Consider the following 24755-nt stretch of genomic DNA (forward strand, 5'->3'; position numbering starts at 1 on the left):
TATATTTTTTTTTTTAAATTTATACCATCTCAAGATCGAAGATTCTCAACATTGAAGATTCTCTTAACAGTTTATCATGATCGAAGTGAATTATAATTTGATACAATATGATACAGTCCTTCATTAAATTGAAATTATGTTGTATAAGAGAACAGGATAAATGTGTGTGTATGTGTGTGTGTGTGTGTGTGTGTGTGTGTGTGTGTGTGTGTCACATTTTGACTGTTAATACAAAAAATAAATAAACATTGTTTGTATTTCAGTGTGTACGTAGATACATAAGCAGCAGTTTTATGTGATTATTTTGTCTTTAATCACACGAGTTTCATTAGGTATGTTTGATAGAAATAATTATTAGGTACTGATAATATTAGTTTTATTATACATATTTATTTATTAGTTTTATTATACATATGCAAAAAAGTAATTTGGAGCCATATATTTTAATATATGTAATATGAAATACTATCTATTATAATGAACAAGATTCCTGTTATTTTTTGCAGATATATGTTATGGAGAAATTAGCATTAATTAATTAGGAAATCATGAAAGAAAAACATGGCTGAGCATGGCAATGACCTTTATGAACAACAACTTTTTGCTGTATTTGAAAGCTGTTTGACAAAAGGAGAGGATGAACTCAATGAGAATGATTTGTTTTCTATTTGCAATAAATTACATCTTGATGAATTGATTGAGGAATTGAAATTGTGCATTTGCAAACATCATCCAAATAAACAAACAATATCCTTTCAAGAATTCCGAGATGGTTTATTACTCTTGTTGAAAAAATTCCAAGGTTCAATAATCGATAAACAGCATATTATACAACCATATCATAATTTAAATATATGCAATCGAGATATCGAGAAAAATCAAACTTTACCATTGGTCACAAGTACTTCGAGAGTTCATCTTCAAGATATGAAAGCTAATGTTACAATGGACGAGAGCAAACTGATACGCTTATGGGAGAAAGTTAAGGTTTATTTAAGTGAAAATGCAGAACCTGCAACGATACAGTTTATATCGAGTTGTTTAGAAATTCCAGAACTCCCTAAACAAATAACAGAATCTATCTTTGAAAGTCTTGATCGCAATTGTGATGGATTGATAAGTTTTGATGAGTTTGTAATTATATTTCAAAAGAGAAAAAATATTAAGATTTTACGAGAGAATACCGCATCTCATAGCAGTATTGTAAACTATGATGTAAACACATTAGATTTTAATACATGTGTGTCTTGTGAAATTGATTCAACACAAACTAACAAAGATTCGGATAAGGAGGGCAAAATTGCTGGTGTTTCTAATATAGCTACACTATCATCCAGTGGAGATCTTGATGCTTTGGATACAAGTCTTGCAGAAATAACAAATATCATATGCGATGAACTCAAGAATTTAAATGAATCATTAGATAGTAATACCATTCAGACTCATATTAGTTTATTACGAGAAATGATGATTACCCATCAGGATGAGCAACGCAATTTAACTGCTATAATAGACAACATGAAAGTGGAAAGAGAAAAAATGCGGATTGACATGTTAGAAGCCAATGAACGGGCGAATTTATTAGCACAAGAGATTGATGAATATCATGTTCAGTTGGAAAAAACGAAAAAAGATTTACAGAGACAGAGCGAACAACGTTATGCTGAAATCACGAAAGAATTATCAGATCAACTGAATATTGAACGGGAGATGGATGCCGCGACTCTAAAATCAAAAGATGATCAGTTACAGGCACTACAAAAAGATAATCATGATATGAAAAATAAAATCGTACATATCTTGCAAGAGAATCAAATGCTCGAAGCAGAGAATAAAACTCTTCTTAGCCAAATTGAAAAGTTACGGCAATCTAATAATGATTTGTTAACTCAAATAAAAGTGTTAGATGCAGAGCAGGATGAGATACAAAGCATAGAAGCCAAGCAACAGGAACAAGTTAATTTTTTCGTTGATCGTATTAAACAGTTACAATCAGAAGTGACGCTCTTACGAGATCAAAACGACGAACTTTGTGCGGAATTGGAAAATTCGAAATGTTATGGCAAAGATACGACATATAAGACACCATCATCTTTGGCATATGATTTACAATTAGATGAGAATCGAGATGAAAACCATATGACACAAGAATTTGAAGTGGATCGGCAGATCAGTGGTAAAGCATCATGTGATGACTTTGAAATACCAATGGAAAGTCAGACTGATATATCTAATTCTGATACAATGGAATACAAAAGAGATATAATTATAAAAGATTTGGAAAATATATTATCAACAAGTGCAAAATGCCTACCAGAGAAATGTTCTTTGAAAGCTAGTGTGTCGAAATTGCTTACTTGCCTGCGATCGGACTTTGCACTACGTTGTCCCGCACAAGACTTCGGGAAAAGTATAGCATCTGAGCTTGAAATGGAATGTGAGGAACGAGCTAACGAATCTTTGCGAGATTTAGTCGTTTCGAAAATACCAAAGCAACCTTCTATGAAACGTACAACAAATAGTGCAGAAGATTTAAATAATTTCATTGGTCAAGATGCAAAAAATCTAACACAAAATAAGGCAATGAGTCTTAGAGATTACCCACCGCGAAAAGAAGAATATCCTATGGATCAATGCAAAGCCAACAAGGAGAAAAATAATTTTCCGAACGTTACTGAAGTCGAAAATATTTCAAGAATTGTGATAACAAACACAGAATCATTAGAGATAGAGAAGAAACAATTGACTGAACGTTGTCAAGAACTCGAACGAAGTTTAGATTTATTAAAAACGGAATACGAAGAATGTGAGGATTATTGGGCTGCCAAATTAGAAGAAGAAAGACAGCTTTTTGAGCAAGAACAAAAAATAAGTGACGACAAACTTGCCGAGCTTATTAATAAAATAACAGAATATGAAGAATTAATTAGTCCTTCGGATAAATCAAAAAATAATGGACGATTGTCTCCTATAGAAGAAAAGTTTAATTTGGAGCAACAGGTAAGATAAAATCTGTGTTTGCATTTAAGCTTGTTTTTGTTTTCGAAATACACATACATGCATACTCATATTATTTTACTGATAAAAACATTTTTATATTTTAATGTCTCAGTATATAGATCTCGAAGAAGAATTTGAAAAATGGAAAATAAAAACTGAAAATGACATTTCTCAGAAGAATCTAGAAATTGGAGACCTCCGTGAAAAGTTAAGACTGATAGAACAACCAATTACAAATGATTCCTATGTACAAGTACCAGACGAAATTTCTTTAGTAACATTGTCAGATTCGTCACACTGTAAATCTTCCAGTATGTCCAGTATTCTATCAACCAACGAAATATTCGCGAATACGGATTTATATGGCACAAACAATCAAGCATGTCATACTTCAGCAGAATTTCCATTATCCAATAATCTTAATAAATTGTTGAAACAAGAGGATCACATAGACGGTCATAATCTATATAATACCGACTGCTCTATGAAAGTAACAAAAGGTATAAATAAAGATCAAAAGATATATCATAATAGTTCACATATTGCTGATAAAACTATGTTCGCAATGAAAGAGGAAGATAAATGCGATTCAGAATTTAAATTGATACATAATGCAATGAAAGAAACTAATTGCACATGTTCCGAGAATAATGTTCAACAGCAAGTAGATTGCATCGATCTAAACATTTTTCAGAACTTAAAAATGAAACTTTACGCACAAGAACGCAAGAAACGTCATCTGCAACGTTATATTAAACAGCAGCGGCAGTATATTGAAAGATTATTACAACGTAAGTTATTATGATAAAGTAATTTAATACATATTCAAAATTGTGTTTGTATGAAAAACATGTATACTCTTTTTTAAAATTTATCTTGTGTTTTTAAGATTTATCTTTTTAAATCTTTTTAATTTAAGGACAAAATTATTGCAATTTGCTATATTACAGGTATTATGGTGCAGCACCAAACGGAAGTATGTGAGTTACAGTGCCTTCTCCGTAATACTCAAGAAAGACTTCACATACAAGTTCAAACAACTGTTGATCAGGTACGACAAAAGAAATTCATAATTATGCATTAATTTATAAATGGTTTTATGTTGTTCCACTTTTTCCAAATAAGTTGTTAATCACATTCTATGTATATCACTAATTACGAAATTGGAATAAAAGAATACAAATGGTGGATAAAAATTGTGTTATATACATTAAAAAATAATTCATCTGTGTGTACATACATGTACATATGTAGATGAATCATCTTTCTAAAATTAATGAGTATTAAAAAAGGTACATATCAATTTTGAAATATTACACAGAGTGATTAAAGTTAAAATGATAAGCTTTAATATAATGATCTAATAAAATAAAAATTTATCATTATTTTTATCCCATAGGCTGATAAATTAGCAAGTGCTGACATTTTGGTGAAGGATTTATACATAGAAAACGCATATCTAACATCACACATGAAGCGCTTGCAAGAACGATATCTTATATTAACAGGCCTTGATGTAGAATCGACCTCAATGTGATGTCTACAAATAATTATTTACAATTATGATAAATGAACATCTCTTTGTATGTATCGTATGAAAATAATGTATATTATTTATTTATGATGTAAAATTATTAATTAACAGTATAAAAGTGTCGTATAGCATAAGGCCGGAATATAACTCAGGGATGCAAAAGGTTAGAAAATGTATGTTTTAAAACGGGTGCCTTCAGTTTTTAATTTGATTTAAAATAAGAGATTTGGCTTATATATGTGTAACATACATATATATACACACACACATACGAGCAATTGTATAGTAAATAAGAGAGAAATATTATGTAAGCAGAATTGATTTACTATTTCTAGTTAGATGATAGCATCATGGTTTTGTATATAGATGAGTACACAAAAAACGAAACAATAATATACAAATATTAAATATATTAAGATTTTAAGCATATGTATGTAAAATCTTGTATATAATTTTATACTTGTTTAAAAAATTATCCATTTGGCCTGAATATTTTTTTTAATAACTTATATTAATTTTTTTTACATCAATTGATTCATGCCATTCTGTTCAAAAATTAAGATACGATTATAGAAAAAATAGTTACGAGATATTTAATATTTCATGTTAATATGTGTCAGAATAAAGTAGAAAATATTTTGTAAACTATTGGTTTTATCTCTATCTTATTTTTATATACAAAATAATTAAAGGAACCTTATTACGTAAAAAAATATAATTCCATTAAAAAAATTATACATATATGTTTTGTATATCCTTTTTATATATTTATGAATCTGGTGTGAATATGTGTATATGTACTAATTTGGTATGAAGTGATGCGCGCGCGCGCGCGCGTGTGTGTGTGTGTGTGTGTGTAGTATGAAGTGTGTAGTGGAAATATGTTCTGCTGGAAATATGAATGTGTACTACACTTTGATTACTCTCCTTTGGGTACTCTCATTTTAAGCAGGTTTAAGGCCGGTTTCAGCCAATGCCAGTTAAAATGTGCTCCCATGAGATGAGGAATATCGGAACGTTTGTGGTTTCATTTCGCTGATTTCACTCCGTTAAGATATATTTTCCTATTTCTCATTGCTGCAGTAGCCCTTAAAACAAACATCTGTGTAGTAACTCAATAGCTGACTAAACGTTCACTGCTATTGATGTATTCTTCTAGATCTAAAATTATAATTGGATGATCCGAAAAAGTAACAACGTTTATATCTTCTGAATACAGCCGATGTGTTGTAGTTTTTGACCGCTGTTCAACGTTGTCATTGACGTTTCCTTGAAATATAACCTTGAAATTATGTGATATTTTGACAGTTTGGAAAGTAACAACACAGTGATACAAAAAAGCGTTGCGTATAATGTATGAAGCACAAGTATACACATACACGTATATATCTTCTCTAAAATCTGACAGCAACGATAATTAATAATACATGTCATAAATGCATGCATAGATTATGCATGTATTTCATCTCATAAAAATCTTATAGCAAATAAGCTTAATGATGTAAATATTTGACAGAATGAAATAGTGTTATATTATTATTTATCTTATGCGTTATCAATTAATTCTATTGCATAATTCTATTGAAAGATTATATTTTTATAAATTACACTTGTATGTGTGTCATATGAAATGTATGTATTCATTATTTTAGAAGATACCGTTCATGATGGATCCTGAGACAATAACAATGGGCGAGAATTTATTCAAGCTGCAGTGTTTAATTAAAACTACCGAGATACAGCATAGTGTACAGTGCAAACTTGAAAGAAAATTATTTTTTGCATTAGCAACCAACAATGCTGAAATTATTCTTTATTATAAAAGGGAATCTTCTTGCCTACCTGTTGTTAAAAAAATACCGTGGTTTCAAGGGCTACATAAACAAATAGCTGCTTTTTGCTTTGATTCAAGTGGTACTTGGTTATTGTGTGTAACTTTAGATGGTTCGTTATACATATTGCCTGCTTTAACTTTAGTTGGTGAAAATTGCATCATTGACAAAAAATGGAAGACTGACGATGCAACATATATATCTTTTGTAAATTCACAAATTTCTCATTTCAGGTAATTTTATTAATAATTTTTGTGAATAGACAGTAATTGTAAAGTTTACATTGTCTTCTGCTATAGCTGCTGCTTTATTTTCTTCTGCAGACTATTTTTTATTCTTATTATTCTTTATCTTATAAATATAATTTTCTAATTGTATCTATACAAGATTTCTTAAAAATTATACCATTTTTAGACCAATAGCTATTACTTGGTGGAGGAATACAAAAATATCTGAAGACGTAGGCATTATAGGAACGGAATGTGGAGCAATTATATTTATAAATCTTTCAAATGGACAACAACTAGGCATAACATACATTAATGAAAGTATAAGCAGTCTACATATTTGTGAAAATGAATACAATGAGATTGTATCTCTTTTGATAACAAGTAAATTTCAACAGCAATGGCGTTTATCTTTGGAACATATGTCTTTTAATTTTTTACATAATGTTGAAAACGAAAGACCTTGTAATGAACTAAATTTAAGTGGTGCTAGTCATAATAATGAAGATTCCGTTCCTAATAAATCTAAATTAAAAGAACTTAAACAGCTCTCTGTTGAAAAATTGGCTACTCTTAAACAGAAGATAATTGATACTAAAAATCAAACATTAAAGGAGAGTTTACAATGTCATGGTAGGTATACAAGAATATATAGAAAAACGTTCAAAATAATATTAAATGCTTCTCAGGAAAAATGATGGAACACTTATATTATTATTATTTTTTTATTAATGTTTAAACGATATTCCATATTTTTAACAAATGAGAAAATTTTCATTATTAATTCGTGCTTTAAAAATAAATATTTATGATGAAAAATAAATATTTATATACGTTTTTTTTTATTATCTATTTATGCGGAAAAAATATACAATTACATACATCTTTTAATCTGGAATAAACATGATCATATAAAGAAAGGCTTATACAAGTGATAAATATATTTCGATTGTATATTTATCTTGTCATCATTACTATTACTAAAAGATTCATAAAAAAACAGTTATTATATGTATTGATATCACAGATGCTGCAAGTAACAAAGAAAATGATAATGGAATTCCTGTTAATTCGGAAATATCACAATGCAAATTAGGTTTTGTTAGTCCAGAATCAATATCAAAAGATACTTTTCTATCTTTGCAATATGACAGAGAAAATCGACAATTGTATACATGCTATCATCCTGTCACTAATTATATCACAGTGAGATCTCTTTGTAATATTTTTCCTCAGTTAATTCCCAAACCCTTAATATATTCTAGACTTCTAATATGAAAATTTCTTTATTTTAGGTACATGGTCCAAATCTAACTGTGGTACCTTTGTCAATGCACAAAGTGTTTAAGTCATGCGAAACTGTTTTATTAGCACATAGATTATTTTTTATTACCGATATTAATCAACATGTAATATATATAATATCTGATCAATTGTCCGAGACTCATGTAAACAAAGACTATCAGTTTAATCCCGAGTCTATTATCGGAACATTTTCTTTTAAAAATAGTAAGGAAGTAATACGCGCGGTATACAAAGTAACACAATTCAATAATATAATACCGAGAAAAATTTGTGAAGAAATCGAAAATAAATGTACCTTACCAAGGAATGTGAAAGATATTAAGATCGAACCATTTAGTTTGGATACATGTATAATTGTGACAAACCGCTGTGTATACGAAGTTGTATTAAGGTCAGTTTAAAATTTATCATTTATGAAAACACAAGAGGGTTCAACAAAACAAACTAAGAAACAAAATTATAATAATAGATCTTGTTATTCAACAAAGATCTATTTTTTAATATTTTTTTTCAATGTTGGCAATTTTGATGTGCAGCACGCAAAATGTTATTTAGTTACTTTTATTTTTAAAAATCAAGAAAACAAATATATTACATTATTTCTTGAACTTGCTTATATTTCTCTGAGATATTATAATTCTAATACTAATTAATTTTTAAATACTTGTGTAATTTTTTGCTGTTATGCATTATAATTATTGAACTATTGTTTTACTTTAGAAAATCTCTTCTTTCGATCTTTATGGAATTAGTATTGAAGAGAAACGAGTTGCAAGAAGCGGGAAAATTAGCAATGATTTTTGGATGGAATGGACAACACTTGCTGGAATATGTTGGCGATTTATTCCTGTCAAATAAAGAATTCTCACGCGCAGTAGCTTCATATAAAATGTCTAAGGTAGCTAAGATCTGAATTTCTCTCTATCCATCTATGTTTCTTTCCTATATGTTTTTATCTTATCAACATTTTTATTTCAGTGTAAATTATTGAAGAGCGTATTAAAGTTTGCATCAGTAGGCCATACATCAGAATTACTGAGTTGTCTAACTCATTGTTTACTTACACCTCTTGTTACTGAAATGCCTATTGCAACAAGGATACATTTATCTAATTTGTGTGTACTTTCTTTTATTGAAATGACACTGAGGATTTGGTCGGAACAATCTAAAGCAATTTATAAAGAATTCTTGTAAGTCACATCTTACTTTTATTAAATATATTATATTTCCTGTATTATGAGGCATCTTCAATTAAATATCTATACATATTTATTAACAACAATTTTAATGATTTTCAAATTTCGAAATAATAACTTTGAATAATTTCCTCTTACGATAGCTGCCTCTTTATATGCAATTTCGATATACTTTCAACGATTTAAAGATTCTTGTTTTCTTTTCTGGTTTTCATTTTTTTATCTAGAGATTCAAATATAAAATATAAGTCTTAAAAGATTATTAAAAAAATATAAAAATAGTGTTCGCGCATATATGTTTATATAATATACATGTATGTATCATATAAAATTCTATTTTACCCGAAAGTTTCCATTTTTAGATACTTTTTATCTACAAATACATTTTACGATGAATTATTAGCTATTAATATAGCTGGTCAAACTTATCTTTGGGAGGTATTACACCACTTGGCTACACAAAGGAGTTTATACAGTCAAATGTTAGACATTCTCATAAAGGCGATACAAATATTTGGCACAAACGACATTCATTCAAAGTCATGTAATATATATGCATATTTCATATATACACATACGTGTATACATGCATACATAATATGTAGGATTTAATATATGTATTTATTTTAGATGGTTTACTCATATGTTTGAGTGAATCTGATTTAATGCAATCAATGTTATTGAATTACGATTTAGCTAGATCTCACATATTATTTGTACGTAATAATCTGCGAGATTCTCATATCTTTGTACTTCAGGTGAGAAATCTTAATATTTCATTTAAATTCACTTGGCAAAGTTATAGAGATGTTTGCATCGTAAATTAAATTATTAATAAATGAGTTATATGTCTGAGAGAAAAATATAAATATCAAGTTATTTTCTCTTTACGTTTATAGAATTTGCAAAAATCAAAGAAAAATTATCTCGATCAAATTAACCAAATGTGAATTATGAATTAATATTTGATACATTTCATGGACTCAAAATAGCCTTAGATTATTGTTTGAGTATTATTGTTTAACAACTTGAAATGTTCCACAGAGATTAGTAACATTGTACGATCCAACCAATTCAGTATTACGGCCTAGATTAATACAATGTAAAGCACGTCATAAAATGCTATCATACGATTTACGATCTAATCAATGTGATTCTATAGATTCTACGGATAATATTGTAAGTATTGAGTTTCTAATATGGGATGTTCTTAACACTAGAACCGCGGGTCTAAATTAATCTAATCACGGTAAATCTAGCTTTTTATGAGAGAGTTGTCACCATAAAAATAATTAAACATGATTATTTATGAAAAGTCATAAAAATTTAAAGCTACACATACAAATGCAAATTAACTGGAAAAGAAAAATTATCGAATGAGTAAAAAATGGTAGAGCTGTGATTCTAATGTTAAGATTCGTGCATAATATGAATGATTAGTATTTAAATTATCTGAGCTATTTAGAATAATGAGAAATTTTCATAAGTATAAATTTTTTAAATTACTAATATATGAAAGAATGTGTTTTTTTACCAGAATCAAATATATGCTATTTAAACAAGTTTTTTTTTAATTTGATCTTTTATTACTAAGATATTTTATTATATTTGAATTTTAAAAAATAATACAGACAAATAAAAAGTACTAGAAATAAAGATTTTAATAAGAGAAAATCAAGTGAATTTTGGAATATTGTGCAGATTGTTTTGAACAATCAGATGTTTTTTTTAACTACAAATTCTTAGCCAATTAGATTTTCTACATAAGCTTTGATTATTATTTCTTTTTAAAATAATTAGAGAATCTATTTTCTCTATTGAGAAACTTAATTCACTAGAAATTCCTTATTTCTTATTCAATTTCCTTAATTGCTAAAGTTAATTGCCTAAAGTTAATTGCTCGAAGAAATTAACTTGTTTTTGTAACTTTCTCGTGAAGAAAAGATTTTCCAAATCACACGCAGAGAAAATTCGTGGTAAAAAGAACATGTGTTAAAAGTGATTTCAAAATATTTTTATTAATGATAAAAATATTTTACAGGATCAGTCTGATACTCTCGTGGAAGAGATAATAGAAACATTTATACTAGTATTGTTGACTCTTATTCATAAGAAACGATTATTAAATCCTAATTCCAAATTCACTTTTTTGTATGACGTACAATTGCCGGAGTTCAGCAAGGTAATTCTGAATCTTTAATTATTTACATTCTATATATTTAACAAAGAAAAAAATTCTACTCTAGAAAAGCTGTAGTCTTACTTAATAAAAATCTTTTATTAAAAGATCACAGAATTTGAAGCTTATAAAGATTTTGAAGAATTTTGTTAATTTCTTGTTCTATATTTCGAAACATCGTTTCAAAATCTTTAGGAATTTTATTTTCAATATTACGATGTTAGTATTGTCTACTCTAAACATTTGTTATAAAATTTCTTGTAAAGTTCGAAATCATGTTTGTATCAAATTGCATGACGATAAAACATGGTACAAAATGTTATGTATCTGATTTGGATATTCGAATTTGTTGGAATGAGAAAGGATTATAACAGTCAGATATAATTACAATTTTATACTTTGATCTCAACAGGAATACTCGGAAATGATTATGCATGTTGATTTTAAGAGAAGATCGTTAAGTACTGGATTTTCTCATGTTGCACTTGTTAGAAATGGTAATATCTATACTTGGGGAAGTTCAGTGCAAGGTTGTTTAGGTACGTATATTTGCAGATTGTTTAAAAACGTCTCATTACATATATAAATGCTATAAAATATAAAATAAATATAATAGTAGCATCTCAAAATACATGTAATGTTATGTATATTTAAAAAAAAGATAAATTTATAAATATAAGCTAATATAAGATAAAGATACAAATGATTCTTTCGAATATAAAACTCATACATAAAATTTCATTTTCAATTGTCCTCAATCTCTGAAGAGTACGAGGAAACATGTTTTATAAAAAAAATTTTTTTCTACATATAAGTATACTTTGTATTCTCTTATATTTAAATGTATTAGTTCTGTGAATTTATATATACATATAATATTGATTATACTTTTTCAATTTTATAGTAGCTTTGTTATATTTTTCATATAAAAATTTTCATTCGTGTATTGTGGAGATTGAAGATGATAGAAGATTGAAACATGTTCTTGCATCTTATTAGCGGTATATTTGTTGACTTTGGATTCCCCTTTGTTAGTCATGTTAAATTTCTTTATGATAATTTGCTCATACATATTATTAATAACTATTATATAGGTACTGGCTCTAGCGTTTTGCGATATGGGACACCTCATGCCATATGCTTCTTCAAAAGTATGAAGATTGAAGTTTTTAGTGTATCATGTGGGCATTGCCATACTCTGGCAGTTACTAACAATGGAATCTATGCTTGGGGAGCTAATCAATTTGGTCAGTTAGGACTTGGCAAGGTGTTGCAATGTTCAAGTCCAGAATTAGTTACTTCGTTGGCACAAGAAATTATTGTTGATGCAGTAGCTGGACAATATCATTCTGTAGCACTAACTGCAGATGGTAGAATATTCACATGGGGTTGGGGTGTTCACGGCCAACTGGGCCACGGCAATACCGACGAAAAAGCTACACCATCTTTGGTCAAAGCTCTGCTTGGCGTAGTTGTGTGTTGTATCAGCGCTGGATATGCGCATACTTTGGCACTATCAATAGATGGTGTTTTATATGCTTTCGGATGTAATATTCTTGGTCAATTAGGAACAGGTGATAATATCAAAAGTTCTGTTCCGATAAAAGTATCGTTACCCGACAGGATAACGCTTATAAGTACTGGATACTTTCATAATGTAAGTCAGTAAACACACATAATTTGTGTTTTATATATGTTATATTTTTTATGCAACATGATGTTACAATCATTAAAATTGCTCGTTGCTTTTCATAACAAATCTATATTTTTAACATCATAACAACAGTGATTTTATACATGTATTATGTTCTATGTTTGCAGCTAGCTGTCAGTAATACGAACAAATTATATATATGGGGTGCGAGTCCTCAAGTTCTCAGATTGCAAGCACAAGCGCAAAAGAAGACTCGTATATTGGAGCAACAAGATGCTAATGAAAAAAGGAATAAGGCTCTGGGAGAATTGGAGAAAATACCAAGTGATGCTACAAATCTAAACGGAAAAATAAAAGAAGTTTTGAATAAGAAAGATGGTGTACAAACTAAGTCTTCTCACACGGAAACTTTTGATATAGAAACGCAAAAGAAATTCGAGACTAAAAACGCACATTTGAAAGACTTCAACTTTGATTTGATTGAGGAAAGTCAAACACATTTAAAACCATGTGTTGTTGACACAAGTTTAGTGAAAGGTCAAATTAATCAGGTTCGTAATATAAGGGAACTTGAAATTTATATGCTTGGTTTAATAAATATGACAATTTATGTATCTTTAAATTAAACGCATAAAGAACATTATGTTCGTGACATTAGAAAAGAATCGTGCATACTTTGTAATGTAATTTGTGTGCATTTATGCAGATATCAGTTGGCTGTCATCATAATGCATTAATAACAAAAGATGGCTCTTTATATACATGGGGCCGTAATCTGGATGGTCAAATAGGTAACGGCACGCGACGAGAAGTATTAATTCCGACGCCTTTGTATTATAATTCAGCCTGTATTTTTGCACAAATACCTCCTAGACATAATGATTTTAAAAGAATACAAAATCAACGGGACTTGGACACTGACACCAAATCGAATTATTCACTGGCAAATAATGGAAATGTGCCTGAGAACAATGGGAATATCAGTGATTCGTCGTATATGATATACGTAGAAAATGCTGGCATAAATACTGAGAGAACCAATCCTGTAATTAATGCTGTTGGCGTTGCTTGTGGATATGATTATACAGTCACGATACAATCAGGTTACAAAGAAGCAAGATATACATATTCGCTAATTAAATTATTTATCTTAATGCCAAGACATTTGTCACATAATTCGTTTTGAATTTCTTAAATTTAATCTAATTTAATTATTTGATATGATATTCCTATCTATTTAAAACACACATACATGTAATTATATATGTAATTGAATCTTTTTATATTCTAACTTTTTATATTCTCTCTCTTTTCTCTTACACAATATACAGTACATGATTTTTAATAAATATACGGTTTTTGAAAAGAAACAAATGTTGCACTATAAAAATTATACAATTTCTTTAGGAGGTACGGTATTAGCTTGGGGCAATAATAGTAGAGCGCAATTGGGTCGCATTCCTGCGAAAGATGCACGAGATGCCGATGATAAACTCGTATTACTAAAATCTTCGAAGCGAATAGTACGACTCCCTAATGCGTTGCACGTAGCTTTGGACGTTCCTAGTCAAGTACCTGGTATTTCTATGCCAGTGATATCTTATCGTTCTAATGATGTATTTTCTCTCGCTGGACTTGTCTATCCTTTAAGCGTTATCGAAAAATCACCTGGAGAATTAACGCTTCATTATGTTTTGGAATATTTCTACAGTTTATATAACTCCGCCAATATTATGAAAAAGGTTAATTCATTGCTTTATCTGATTATTAATAAGAAAAGTGTGACATAACAATTAGAAGAAAAAAAGAAAACATTATTTTACTCAATCAATTATTATGGTCAAATTAATATCTTGCGTAAATTATGTTTCTTCCTTCGAAGAATGTTTTAAATAAAAATAAATTTGTATTCATTTCTTCTATTGAGAAGAATGCAACGTGAGAATAAAGTTTTTTTTTTTGCAAAATGATATGCAACATAAATTTTGTAGTCAAATATATTAAATTGAATATTTGAATTTCAATTTAAAACAAAATATAACACAATTATTATTAAAATTAAGAAAGATCTTTTTCTGTTGCAGTGTATTGAATTAGAGAATTATCAAGCTTGTTCTAAAATAGCAACATTAGAAAATAATGTTTTGGCTGCTTTCACTTATCAGTTGAAGATGTTACATAAATTGAATCTTCAGTCCAAAAATTATTCGGAAATTTCACATAAAACAACAGAATCCACAATTCAAATTAATTCACAAAATCATGTAGATGTGATGAGAGATTCTGTATCATCCCGAAATATAAAAAAAAATACTGAATTATTTAATACACAAGCGGAGAAGAATCTCATAGAATCCTTAGAAAACAGCGTTGCTCAAAGCTGGACGAAAATTTCCACAAGTAGATCATTGAATAATTTGCAAACATTAGCACAAGAATTAAATTCTTTCGACTGTCAAGGTGGTTTAGAAGAATTATACAAAACTCGAAAAAAGGATAATTCCTCGAACGTTAATGCAGATCACTCCAACATCGAATATAACTCTAACGAAGATGAACAGAAATGGATTAAAGATTTTATTTTTAATGAAAACGATTTGCTTTTGCAACATAAAAACGTCACTTGTAATTCTGTGCAAAATACAACTCGTTCGATTTATACGAAATCAATGTTAATCGTCAATGACAATCGGTACGATGAAAATAAAGAGAAGACTATATTGTCGGACAAAATGTCCTCTCATTCTCAAAAGAATTACATAATTAATGAAACAATGAAAGCATTAAGGTTTTATTTGAAAAGTATCAATAATGAATCAAATACTGTGAAATGTGAAATATTGCAAAGTGCAATTAGTTTTTGGATTGAGCACAAATTACCGATACAGTGTTTGGAGAATATTTTTCTCGAACATATACATATCATTTATTATCCTCTTGGATTATTACTTTTTTGGTAAATAACACCTTACTGTAATTTTATACCTTAAATAGTTTATGTTTTTGTTATTAAATATCTTGTTTGGAATGTGATATATTTAAAGATGCAGAGGGATTCCAAGACTCGTCAAAAATTCGAATTATTTAATTGTAATATTAAGCATCTTCCTAAAATAGAGCCAGAAAATGTAAAATATGCAATTTATTATGTACTATAAAATTGTGATCTAAACTGCAGAAAAAATAGACAGTTTGGGAATCCCTAATGGTATCAATTAAAATGAGATGAGACAAATCAATAACGAACATCTTCATATTTTTAATTCATTATCGTTTTCACAGTGAGGATGTGATAGAAAGATATTTAAATATAAGTAAATACGGCGATGAAGAAAAGGATTGGTGCGCGAATAATTTATTCTCAATTAAATTCTGTCTTCAAGTATTATCATTGTTAATGCAACATATCGATGAAGGTTGTTAGCTTGATATTTTTTATCTTTCAAATTACTTTTGAAATATAATAGATTAGCATAATAATGAAATTGTTATATTTCAGATGACATTATGCCGGAATATATTAAAATTTTCTCCTCTTTAACGGCGGATAGTTACGGAGCACCTTTAAATGGATATCCAGGTGTAAATGGAAATAATAATCCAGAAGAAATGATGGAAGGAACCGTCAATACAATACTTTCCGAAATGGAAGATTCCAAATTATTTGCACATATCAAGGTAACATTTTTCTAAGATGATAATCTGTGTGAGTGAGTGAGTGAGTGAGTGAGTGAGTGAGTGAGTGAGTGAGTGAGTGAGTGAGTGAGTGAGTGAGTGAGTGAATGAGCGAGAGAGAGAGAGAGCTTATTACAATAATTATATTGATATTCAATAGTTGAATGGAAAGGGTACATATGCATAGGTTAAATTTGCATCATATTTTACTTAACTTTTTAACGTTAAATTAAAACAGGACTCGGATGCTGTAAATTACTTGCTTACAACGAAAGAAGATAATATGATATTTACTTGCGGACATCACTTTCCAATCTCTCAATACGAAGCAGACATTATCCCGTCGTTGGAAACAGAATTACTAACATCTCCATCTTTGATTCTTCCATGTACGTCGCAGTATTTAGGAAATATATTATCTCGCACACCTGAACCAGAAATTCTGTGTCCTTTGTGTATAATTGGAGCATTAAGAACAACAATGGCAAAGGATTACGATTAAAGGTATATTAATCCTTTCGATGTGTTCACATATATATATCTAAATAAAGCCATTGAGCATAATTACGTTTAAATATATTTGATAATAATAATTAATTACATAATATATAATTATGATATATATAGTTAAATAATATTATGATTAACAATTAGGACGGTTATCCGTATTTAACGCTTCCTTCGTTTATTCCGCATACCTGTGCGGGCACCCTTTCTCGCTCCAGAAACAATGCTCTGGAATTTTCCCGCGTTCTTCTTCTTCTTTCTGTAAAATGCGAATTCAATTTAATATATCAATAAATGGAAAATGTAAAATATATAACAGATAATATACAACAGATGAATTAAAATATTTATTATTGACCTTCTATTCAATATCGACCTCGTCAAGGGTACATATGCATAGGGGTCTGGTTTACCCTTTTTCTTAATATCTCCTCTAGCTTTTATCGCACGATACTCGGAACCGGGTTCACTGTCTACTTTTCTCATTTTTAACGATCGATGAATACCTGAGCCTCCAGCTGAAATTAAGAAGAAATGCAAAAAGATACAAAATATTATTAGCTGGCGTAACAAATCATTTATTACAATAATCATTATAAGGATATGTTTTCTATTATCATTACAATATTAATTGTAATTACCGACGCTATTATAGAAATCGCTTAATCGCGAGTTCAATAAATTTTTCATATATCACATTTGTCAAACATATCGTCTTAAATTTTTTACAATTGTCTTTAAAGATTTTTACTTGTACAAAATAAAAAAAAAGACACTTTTCTTTAATGAAAAAATTTGTAAATTTACCTTGATATTTCGACGTTGACTGACTCTTCAAGCTCATCACGTCCACCGCACTCTCGCTACATTTACGTTTTTTGCCAGCAGTCTTTGCGGTCACTACCGAAATGTCATCCTCGACTAGAGAAAATAGAAATATTATCTCTCAGTACATAAACTTTTTTCTATGTCTAAACAAAATAATTATTACAAAACATTTACCGTAATCATCTTCTGAATCACTCTGAAGGAAAGAAGTCTTTCTCTTCTTCTTATTCCTTTCTTCTATATCGCTATCCCTCTCATTATCATCCCTAATAATGAGACGACCATCGGGTGCAGTCGCAAAGCCACGATCCTTTATTTTCCTTATTGGAATCTTCGGATTCGGTACACCTGGTTGTGTAGCTAAAGCGTACAAGACGAAATTGATTACAGCAAGATATTAACATTAATTAGGAGTTTTTAAATAAGTTTTATTCTTGATTTCTTTCTAGTTTTGTCTGTCTAATTTTGTTTTCTAGTGTTGCCAAACAAAGGATATAGAGACAATATATTGTATATGGAAATTCAAAATCAACTCTTAATCGACAAATTAAAATTTTAAAAATTTTAAAAATTTGACTTCTTTCAATCAAAGAAAAACGAGTTCAAAGAAAAAAAATTGAGTGACCAACTTGTAATGTTTCTAGCAGCTGCGGGATCTGCAAGATCGACTATATTATCTTCACTCTCCTGAATCCAAGTGTCCTTTCTCGGCGTTCTTTTTTTGTTTCTCTTCTTTTCTAGTTCGTTTTCCATGATTTCAAACTCCTCATCGCTGTCAGCCAATATCTCCTGTACACTTTTAGGTCTCCTTTTGGCGTCAAATTCCTCGTCGCTATTCCGTTCTTGTAACTTCTTTGTTCTTTCGAGTTCTCGTTTTTTCTTCTTTGCATTCTCTATCTTACTGATATTTTTCAGTCTCTTGTGCAGGATGACGTCCGAAGTTGGTACCATACTCGATATTGATCCTATGCCATACTTCCTTATCACTTTAGTAAAGATGTCTCGTACTTTTTGTCGAAAGTGACGCTTACAATCTTCGCTCATTCCCGACAAGGCGTTGACTATCCGTGACAATGTTGGTGCCATCACGACAGATGGTGTCACGTTGATGTATACCTTCACGTAGGACAACGCGGACTCGACTATCTCTCTCGTGGGACTCGTGAGAATTGTGCAAGCATGTGCCAAGATCTCACTGACGATGTCCGTACCCAGAAAGCCATTATGATGATAAGTGATGGACGCGAGAGCAAGGAGACTAGCGCTAACGTATGTTTGTTCACCGCCCAAGCCTACCATTAGCATATCCACGTAGTCCTTGAGATATTCAGAATTATTGAGAAATCTTTCAGCAATTATATTGAGCAGCTGATATGCTGCCTCACGACACCTCTCGTTGATATCTTTAACACAGAGCACAGCTTCCGGCACGATGGCCTCGAGGAACTTGGTCTTCTCGAGCTGCGGATGTATTCTGACGAGATGCGCCAGACATCGCAGACGCGCTCCTCTGCTCGTCTTTATCACGCTAATTGCCGACGATATCAGTGTGTTTTGAATTTGACGTCGCTGTTGGTGCAGAAACTGTTTGCAAACCTCTCTTTCGCTACCGCATATCTCCTCAAGGAAACGATAAGCTTTCTTCTGCTCTTTCCGTTTGGTATCATCCTTGAGGACCGGCACGCATCTATCATAGTACTTGCTCAATCTGTCAACATCCGTATAGCCAATCAACGCTCTCATCAGATCGTAAACGCTTTCTTTGAAGAAGTCATCCGCACCGGGCTCTTCGAGCTTGCTTTGCGCACGATCGAACAGCTCGTTTGCTAAATCGCTGCTCACGATCGTCATGTAAATCTTCATCGTGTCGAATGCAGCGAGACGCGCTCCTTCCTCGTCCGTGCCGTTTGGTTTTGTCGTATACAGATTGAAAAGAATCGGCAGATAATTCTTGGCAAAGCGAGTGAGTTCAGCGATATCATCAGTGTTGTCCTGTTCGGTCGCTTTGCTGATCAGTTTTCTCAAAGCCGCCATCGCAGATGGTCTCAGGTCTCTCCGGTCGCTGATAGCTGCACCTAACAACTTGGCAATAAATTTAAAGTTATCCTTTACGTCACTTGCGTCATTGCACAGACTCGGCAAAATTGACCAGATTTGCGTTACTAAGCACTCATACATCTTCCTATCTGCGAGAGATCCCTTAGCTTTCTCCTCACACCGTAGAGCGAGTGGCAATAGGACATCCTTGAAAAAGGCAATGGTACCACTAGTTATGCAGTCTTTCAATAGCGGAATCATCCAACTCCGTTTGAGATTGATCGTATTTTCGTCAATTCGAAGAGGGAGGATGTCTAACACTACTCGAGGTCCCATAGCTCGGATCGCTGCTCCAATGGCGTACTCCGCGTCACGGTTATGTGCAAAATCGTGGGAATCTCGCAAATTTCCCAGGGTCTTGACAATGTTGCCGAGTTCCTGGAGCTTCAGCTTGCCGATAACTTGGAAGAGCACGGCTATAAGATGAAGAACATGACGCCAGGCACCGATATATTGATAGCTCAGAGTCTTGTGCATTATCTCGACTACGCGCCTCACAATGGGTTCGTACTTGCCTATTCGCTCCTCATTTTCGCAAAGAGGCGCTACGCACTCCTGCAGAATGATTTTGACAGTGTGTGACGCACCATTGATGATCTCTATCTTATTTGATAGCAAGAGCTCAACGCACCTGTTGAACATTTCCGGTATAACGTAATAGAATGTCGAAAAGACGTCGGAAGAGACTCTTGATAAGGTCAGGTGCATCACCAGATTGCAGTGAGCCTCCTGCATGACAGCCAACCACGCTAAAGTTGGCTGTGTGTCATTCATAGATGGTTGATAGTCATAAAGGGCTTTAATGATATTTGCATTTCGCGAGAAAGGTAATGTTGCTTCCGACGGCCTCATGACAAATAACCCATGCAAGGTTTGTAAGCAGCACGACGTTATCAATACATTGTTCAAAGTCATGATCTCCAGCAGACGTTCACAGATCGTCTTTACACGTGATTCTGGTAGCTGATGCGTTATATCCTTCAACAATATAAGAACATGCAGTATAGTGGTTATCTCTAGCGACGATCCTTGCTTGCAATCGTTAAGTTGCTTGAGACAATGCTTCGCGACTTTTTCTGCAGCTGGATGATGAGTCGGTGGCTTCTCACTCTTCATTATGTCGCTATCCTTCAAAATGGCACATATCCCATGCTGGGCAGACTTGCGTACCTTCGGCTTGACGTGAGTGATAAATGACAACATAGCGTCCAGTACTTGCATTGTCGAGGAATTCACCCAAACTGCAATTTCCTGCGCTCTCAATAACACTGAAAGACAGCCTATGCAATGTCGCAGAATGAGATGGTTCTCACTATCGACATATTGTTGTAGAATCCGAAGAAGAGCCTGACTCGTCGGGCCAAACTGCAAATTTAATACATTTTTGGGTACCGTTCTCAGACACATTCCGAGTAGAGACAGCGTAGCTGCTACAGAGGTGTCATCCTCCACTGCCTCCAAAGTACTCATTAATGCAGCAAAGTATTCTGTCGAGCTTTCGTTGCCACCGTTCTGCTTGATAATCTCGGTTACGGCTGCCAGCACTGCTAGCATCTCCTTGTGTACAATTGAGCTCGATTGAAAATGACTAAGGAACTTGTCGAATGAAAGGTTGGAACAATTGCTGTAATTAGTGGCGAACGTGTCGTATGTATTAGCTGTCTCGTATACGGAACTTTCCTCGAGCTGATCCTCATCTATGTCGAGCTTGGCGAATTGTGGCTGAATACCTTGGATAGCGTCGTGCTTCCATAGATCCTCCTTCGTGATGCCTGGCGTGCCGGAAAAATTTTTGAAAAACATGCCAGTTGCTTGCTCGCGATGTTTCGTGGTAACTGGGTTGGAACTCGAACTCTGGCCTTTCGCCCATCGCTTCGCGTTCTTTCTACTTGCTAAACGAGGCGCTAACTTGCCCATCTCTTCCTTCTATCCTGCTTTTCGTTCTCTCACTTGGATCTATTTCCAACTTTTCAAATTTGCGAAGAGACTGTCCACGTGCAATCAAACAAATCGCTACCTAACCTATCAGTGTCACACATGTTTCCACATGCGCATAACCGCATGCTGCATGAACATACTACTTCAAAAGATCTATTTTTATTCCTGCACTAGACTACTCTTCTAGAACACTCTTTCTCCCTTTAAACAAATATCAAACATATATCTATCTCACTTTAAGTTCCAAAAGTGTACACTAGGAGTGCGGTCAACGCAAAGCTACAAACGTTTTGAAGTGTTTTTTAATTGGTTAGTTTGTAAAATTCTTTTTTCTAATTGGTCCATCAAATACTTTAAAGCATTTGTAACAAGACTTTGATCACAGCCTAGTTCAGCCTAATTCAGCCACAGAAAACAGACTTAAGGTTCATATTGCACGAAACTGTACTAAAGCGATTCAGGCTGGCGTCCAATAAGCGGAAACTTACAACGGAACTAGACCAATCACAATCGCAAAAAAAAAGCAGAATTGTGATTAGTCGCGCTGTTCCGTTTCGCTGTAAATTTCTGCTCATGGGACGCCAGCCTGAATTCGCTCACATTGGCCAGTACCTAGTAACTTTTCACTGTTTTACCAATGAGAATATTTTATTTTAATTAACCAATTGTGCGCTGTCAGAACTCTCCCACGAAATACTGCAAACGAATAAGTCCAGATCTACAATGATGTTTTAAGCCTTAAGAAATTGACTAATTACAATCAAATAATGGGGAGGAGAATAATTGATTGTGATTCCTTATGGCTTAAGGCTTAAAAATCTATTGTATCGGGGGTAACAATTGTAAAGCTGTTTTTCCTGCAGCCATTTAAAATTTATTTAAAAATTATCATACATTTATTTTTAATCTTTCACACATAAACTCATAAACGAAGCATGCACCGTTGAAGTAAAAATCTGAATATTTAAATGTGCATACTTCAATATAAGAACATAATCTTATAAAGGCTTTATTTTAAGCATTCATACACAGAACATAACAATCAGATACATTCTCTATTCTTCCGTTTCATTGCTCTCGCTTCGCTTTGGCTTAGGACGCAGCTTTGCCTCCGGATACTTTTCAGTCAGAAAACTATGCAATGCTCCGTATTCTGCCATTAATTTTATCCTCGTTTCATCAAAGTTCCTCAATCGTTCCAATTTTACCAATTTTGTTTTGTACAATGGATGTTTAGTATAAAATGGAGGATATTTCTTTTTTTGCAATATTACTTTGCCACCCAAAACATATTGAGTAAAATCGAGAATCTCATGCGACTTCACTTCTTCTGACTTTCTAACTTTCGATGGCGAAGCGATTACTTCTGGATAATTTCCGTTTTCTGATTTAAACTCAACTACGTGCAATCGTTTTTCGTCCGCTAGTTGTTGATACGATTTCTGTAAAAAAAAAATTTCTTGTTGATTGTCGGATTAATTTAGGATATACAATGACAACAGACTTTTTTTGATAAATGGCTTTTCGCTCATCATGCATTTTGTAACACATAATTAATGAAAAATCAATAAACTCCATTTAAAATTAACAATATGTAAGGACTAAGTTGTGTCATATGTACACGTTTGTACATTTTCATCTGATTAAATAAATTTGAAATTCATTAATTATTCATAATTTAAAGATTATGAAAAAGTTTTTAAATATAAAAATAATCTGCTCGCTTTGAGATTGACAACTTCTGATATATCTATCTAACAAATTAAAGAGAAAATGCGTTTGATGATATATTAAGAGGAAGCGCCCATTTACTTTATCCCCCCCCCCTCCCTCCTCCCTCTTCTCAGTATATATTCTTTTATATAAACAGCATTTACATAAAGGAGATTTTCCAAAAGAGCAGCTCATTATCAGCACATTCCTTACTGATAAAGTGAGCGGCAAGATTCATGAAACATTAGTACTAGCTATGAATTACAATAATCTGCAAACTCTGGCATCATTGAATCAAGAGATTTGATACCCTGTGAGATACATACCTGTTGCAATAAACCAATAAAGAAAGCTTTTATAATATGCTGTAAATTTATAGAACCTTCTATTTTGGCATACATATCTTTTATACCAATCGCTTCGCAACATGCTTTTATCGCACGATGGCAGACAAGTCCGTATCCTTCATGCATTTTCTTTACATATATCTTTGTGGTTCCAAATTGTGTAACAAAATCATGTAATACTGAAACAAAGTCACACATAACGTGACATTAGAAAGGAAGGATAAATGAAATACAAGTTTCACATAACCATATTATTTTTTACCAGTATGCTCCTTGCATCTAGAAATATACATCAATCTTTGACCCGCCTTATTCTTAGCCATTTTTATCGCTGCTTTCTGTACAGGTGCTTTCGTTAGTGCAAATCCAGCCACACCATTTCCATTTCCAGTTATGGCAAATATACTGATCCTGCTCTTGCGCCCTAAATTACCAGTCATATGATTTACTATTTTGCTTTCCAGTACCCAAGTATCAAAGCCATCAAAGGTATCTGAAAAAGACAGATGCATCATTTATGATCTAGACATCACTAGAATTAGATGTGTATGTGTACGCGTCCATGTATGTATATGTACACATGTGTGCATACATATAGAATTAGATGTGTATGCGCGCGCGCGCGCGTGTGTGTGTGTGTGTCAAAAAGAAAGTTGATAAGAGTATTATATATGTATATATACAGGATGAATATTAATAGTTCAACTTATATATTTATATATA

The 24755-nt window shown here is 32.0% G+C and overlaps 3 protein-coding genes across 3 annotated transcripts; 1 reads left to right on the forward strand and 2 right to left on the reverse strand.

Annotated features, from left to right (window-relative positions):
- The first annotated feature begins 259 nt into the window (after positions 1 to 259).
- LOC108693719 lies at positions 260 to 17447 on the forward strand. Its single transcript, XM_018202808.1, has 24 exons — positions 260 to 332; positions 507 to 3000; positions 3113 to 3791; positions 3951 to 4051; positions 6187 to 6599; positions 6781 to 7226; positions 7621 to 7799; positions 7889 to 8289; positions 8619 to 8796; positions 8877 to 9088; positions 9457 to 9638; positions 9725 to 9852; positions 10139 to 10273; positions 11136 to 11276; positions 11686 to 11812; positions 12368 to 12930; positions 13095 to 13478; positions 13634 to 14030; positions 14335 to 14669; positions 15012 to 15883; positions 16210 to 16343; positions 16427 to 16605; positions 16841 to 17106; positions 17257 to 17447. The coding sequence occupies exons 2-23, from the start codon at positions 562 to 564 to the stop codon at positions 17102 to 17104; spliced, it is 8889 nt and encodes a 2962-aa protein (XP_018058297.1). The 5' UTR covers positions 260 to 332; positions 507 to 561; the 3' UTR covers positions 17105 to 17106; positions 17257 to 17447.
- LOC108693718 (RRP12-like protein) lies at positions 17257 to 22080 on the reverse strand. Its single transcript, XM_018202807.1, has 5 exons — positions 18567 to 22080; positions 18112 to 18297; positions 17917 to 18030; positions 17468 to 17627; positions 17257 to 17368 (listed from the first exon to the last, which is right to left on the reverse strand). The coding sequence occupies exons 1-5, from the start codon at positions 21949 to 21951 to the stop codon at positions 17272 to 17274; spliced, it is 3942 nt and encodes a 1313-aa protein (XP_018058296.1). The 5' UTR covers positions 21952 to 22080; the 3' UTR covers positions 17257 to 17271.
- A 741-nt stretch (positions 22081 to 22821) lies between these two features.
- LOC108693675 (28S ribosomal protein S5, mitochondrial-like) lies at positions 22822 to 24521 on the reverse strand. Its single transcript, XM_018202731.1, has 3 exons — positions 24295 to 24521; positions 24012 to 24211; positions 22822 to 23414 (listed from the first exon to the last, which is right to left on the reverse strand). The coding sequence occupies exons 1-3, from the start codon at positions 24470 to 24472 to the stop codon at positions 23028 to 23030; spliced, it is 765 nt and encodes a 254-aa protein (XP_018058220.1). The 5' UTR covers positions 24473 to 24521; the 3' UTR covers positions 22822 to 23027.
- Between the last annotated feature and the right edge of the window lie 234 nt (positions 24522 to 24755).

This window comes from Atta colombica, unplaced genomic scaffold (genome assembly GCF_001594045.1).
Source record: "Atta colombica isolate Treedump-2 unplaced genomic scaffold, Acol1.0 scaffold96, whole genome shotgun sequence".
Classification (NCBI taxonomy): domain Eukaryota; kingdom Metazoa; phylum Arthropoda; class Insecta; order Hymenoptera; family Formicidae; genus Atta; species Atta colombica.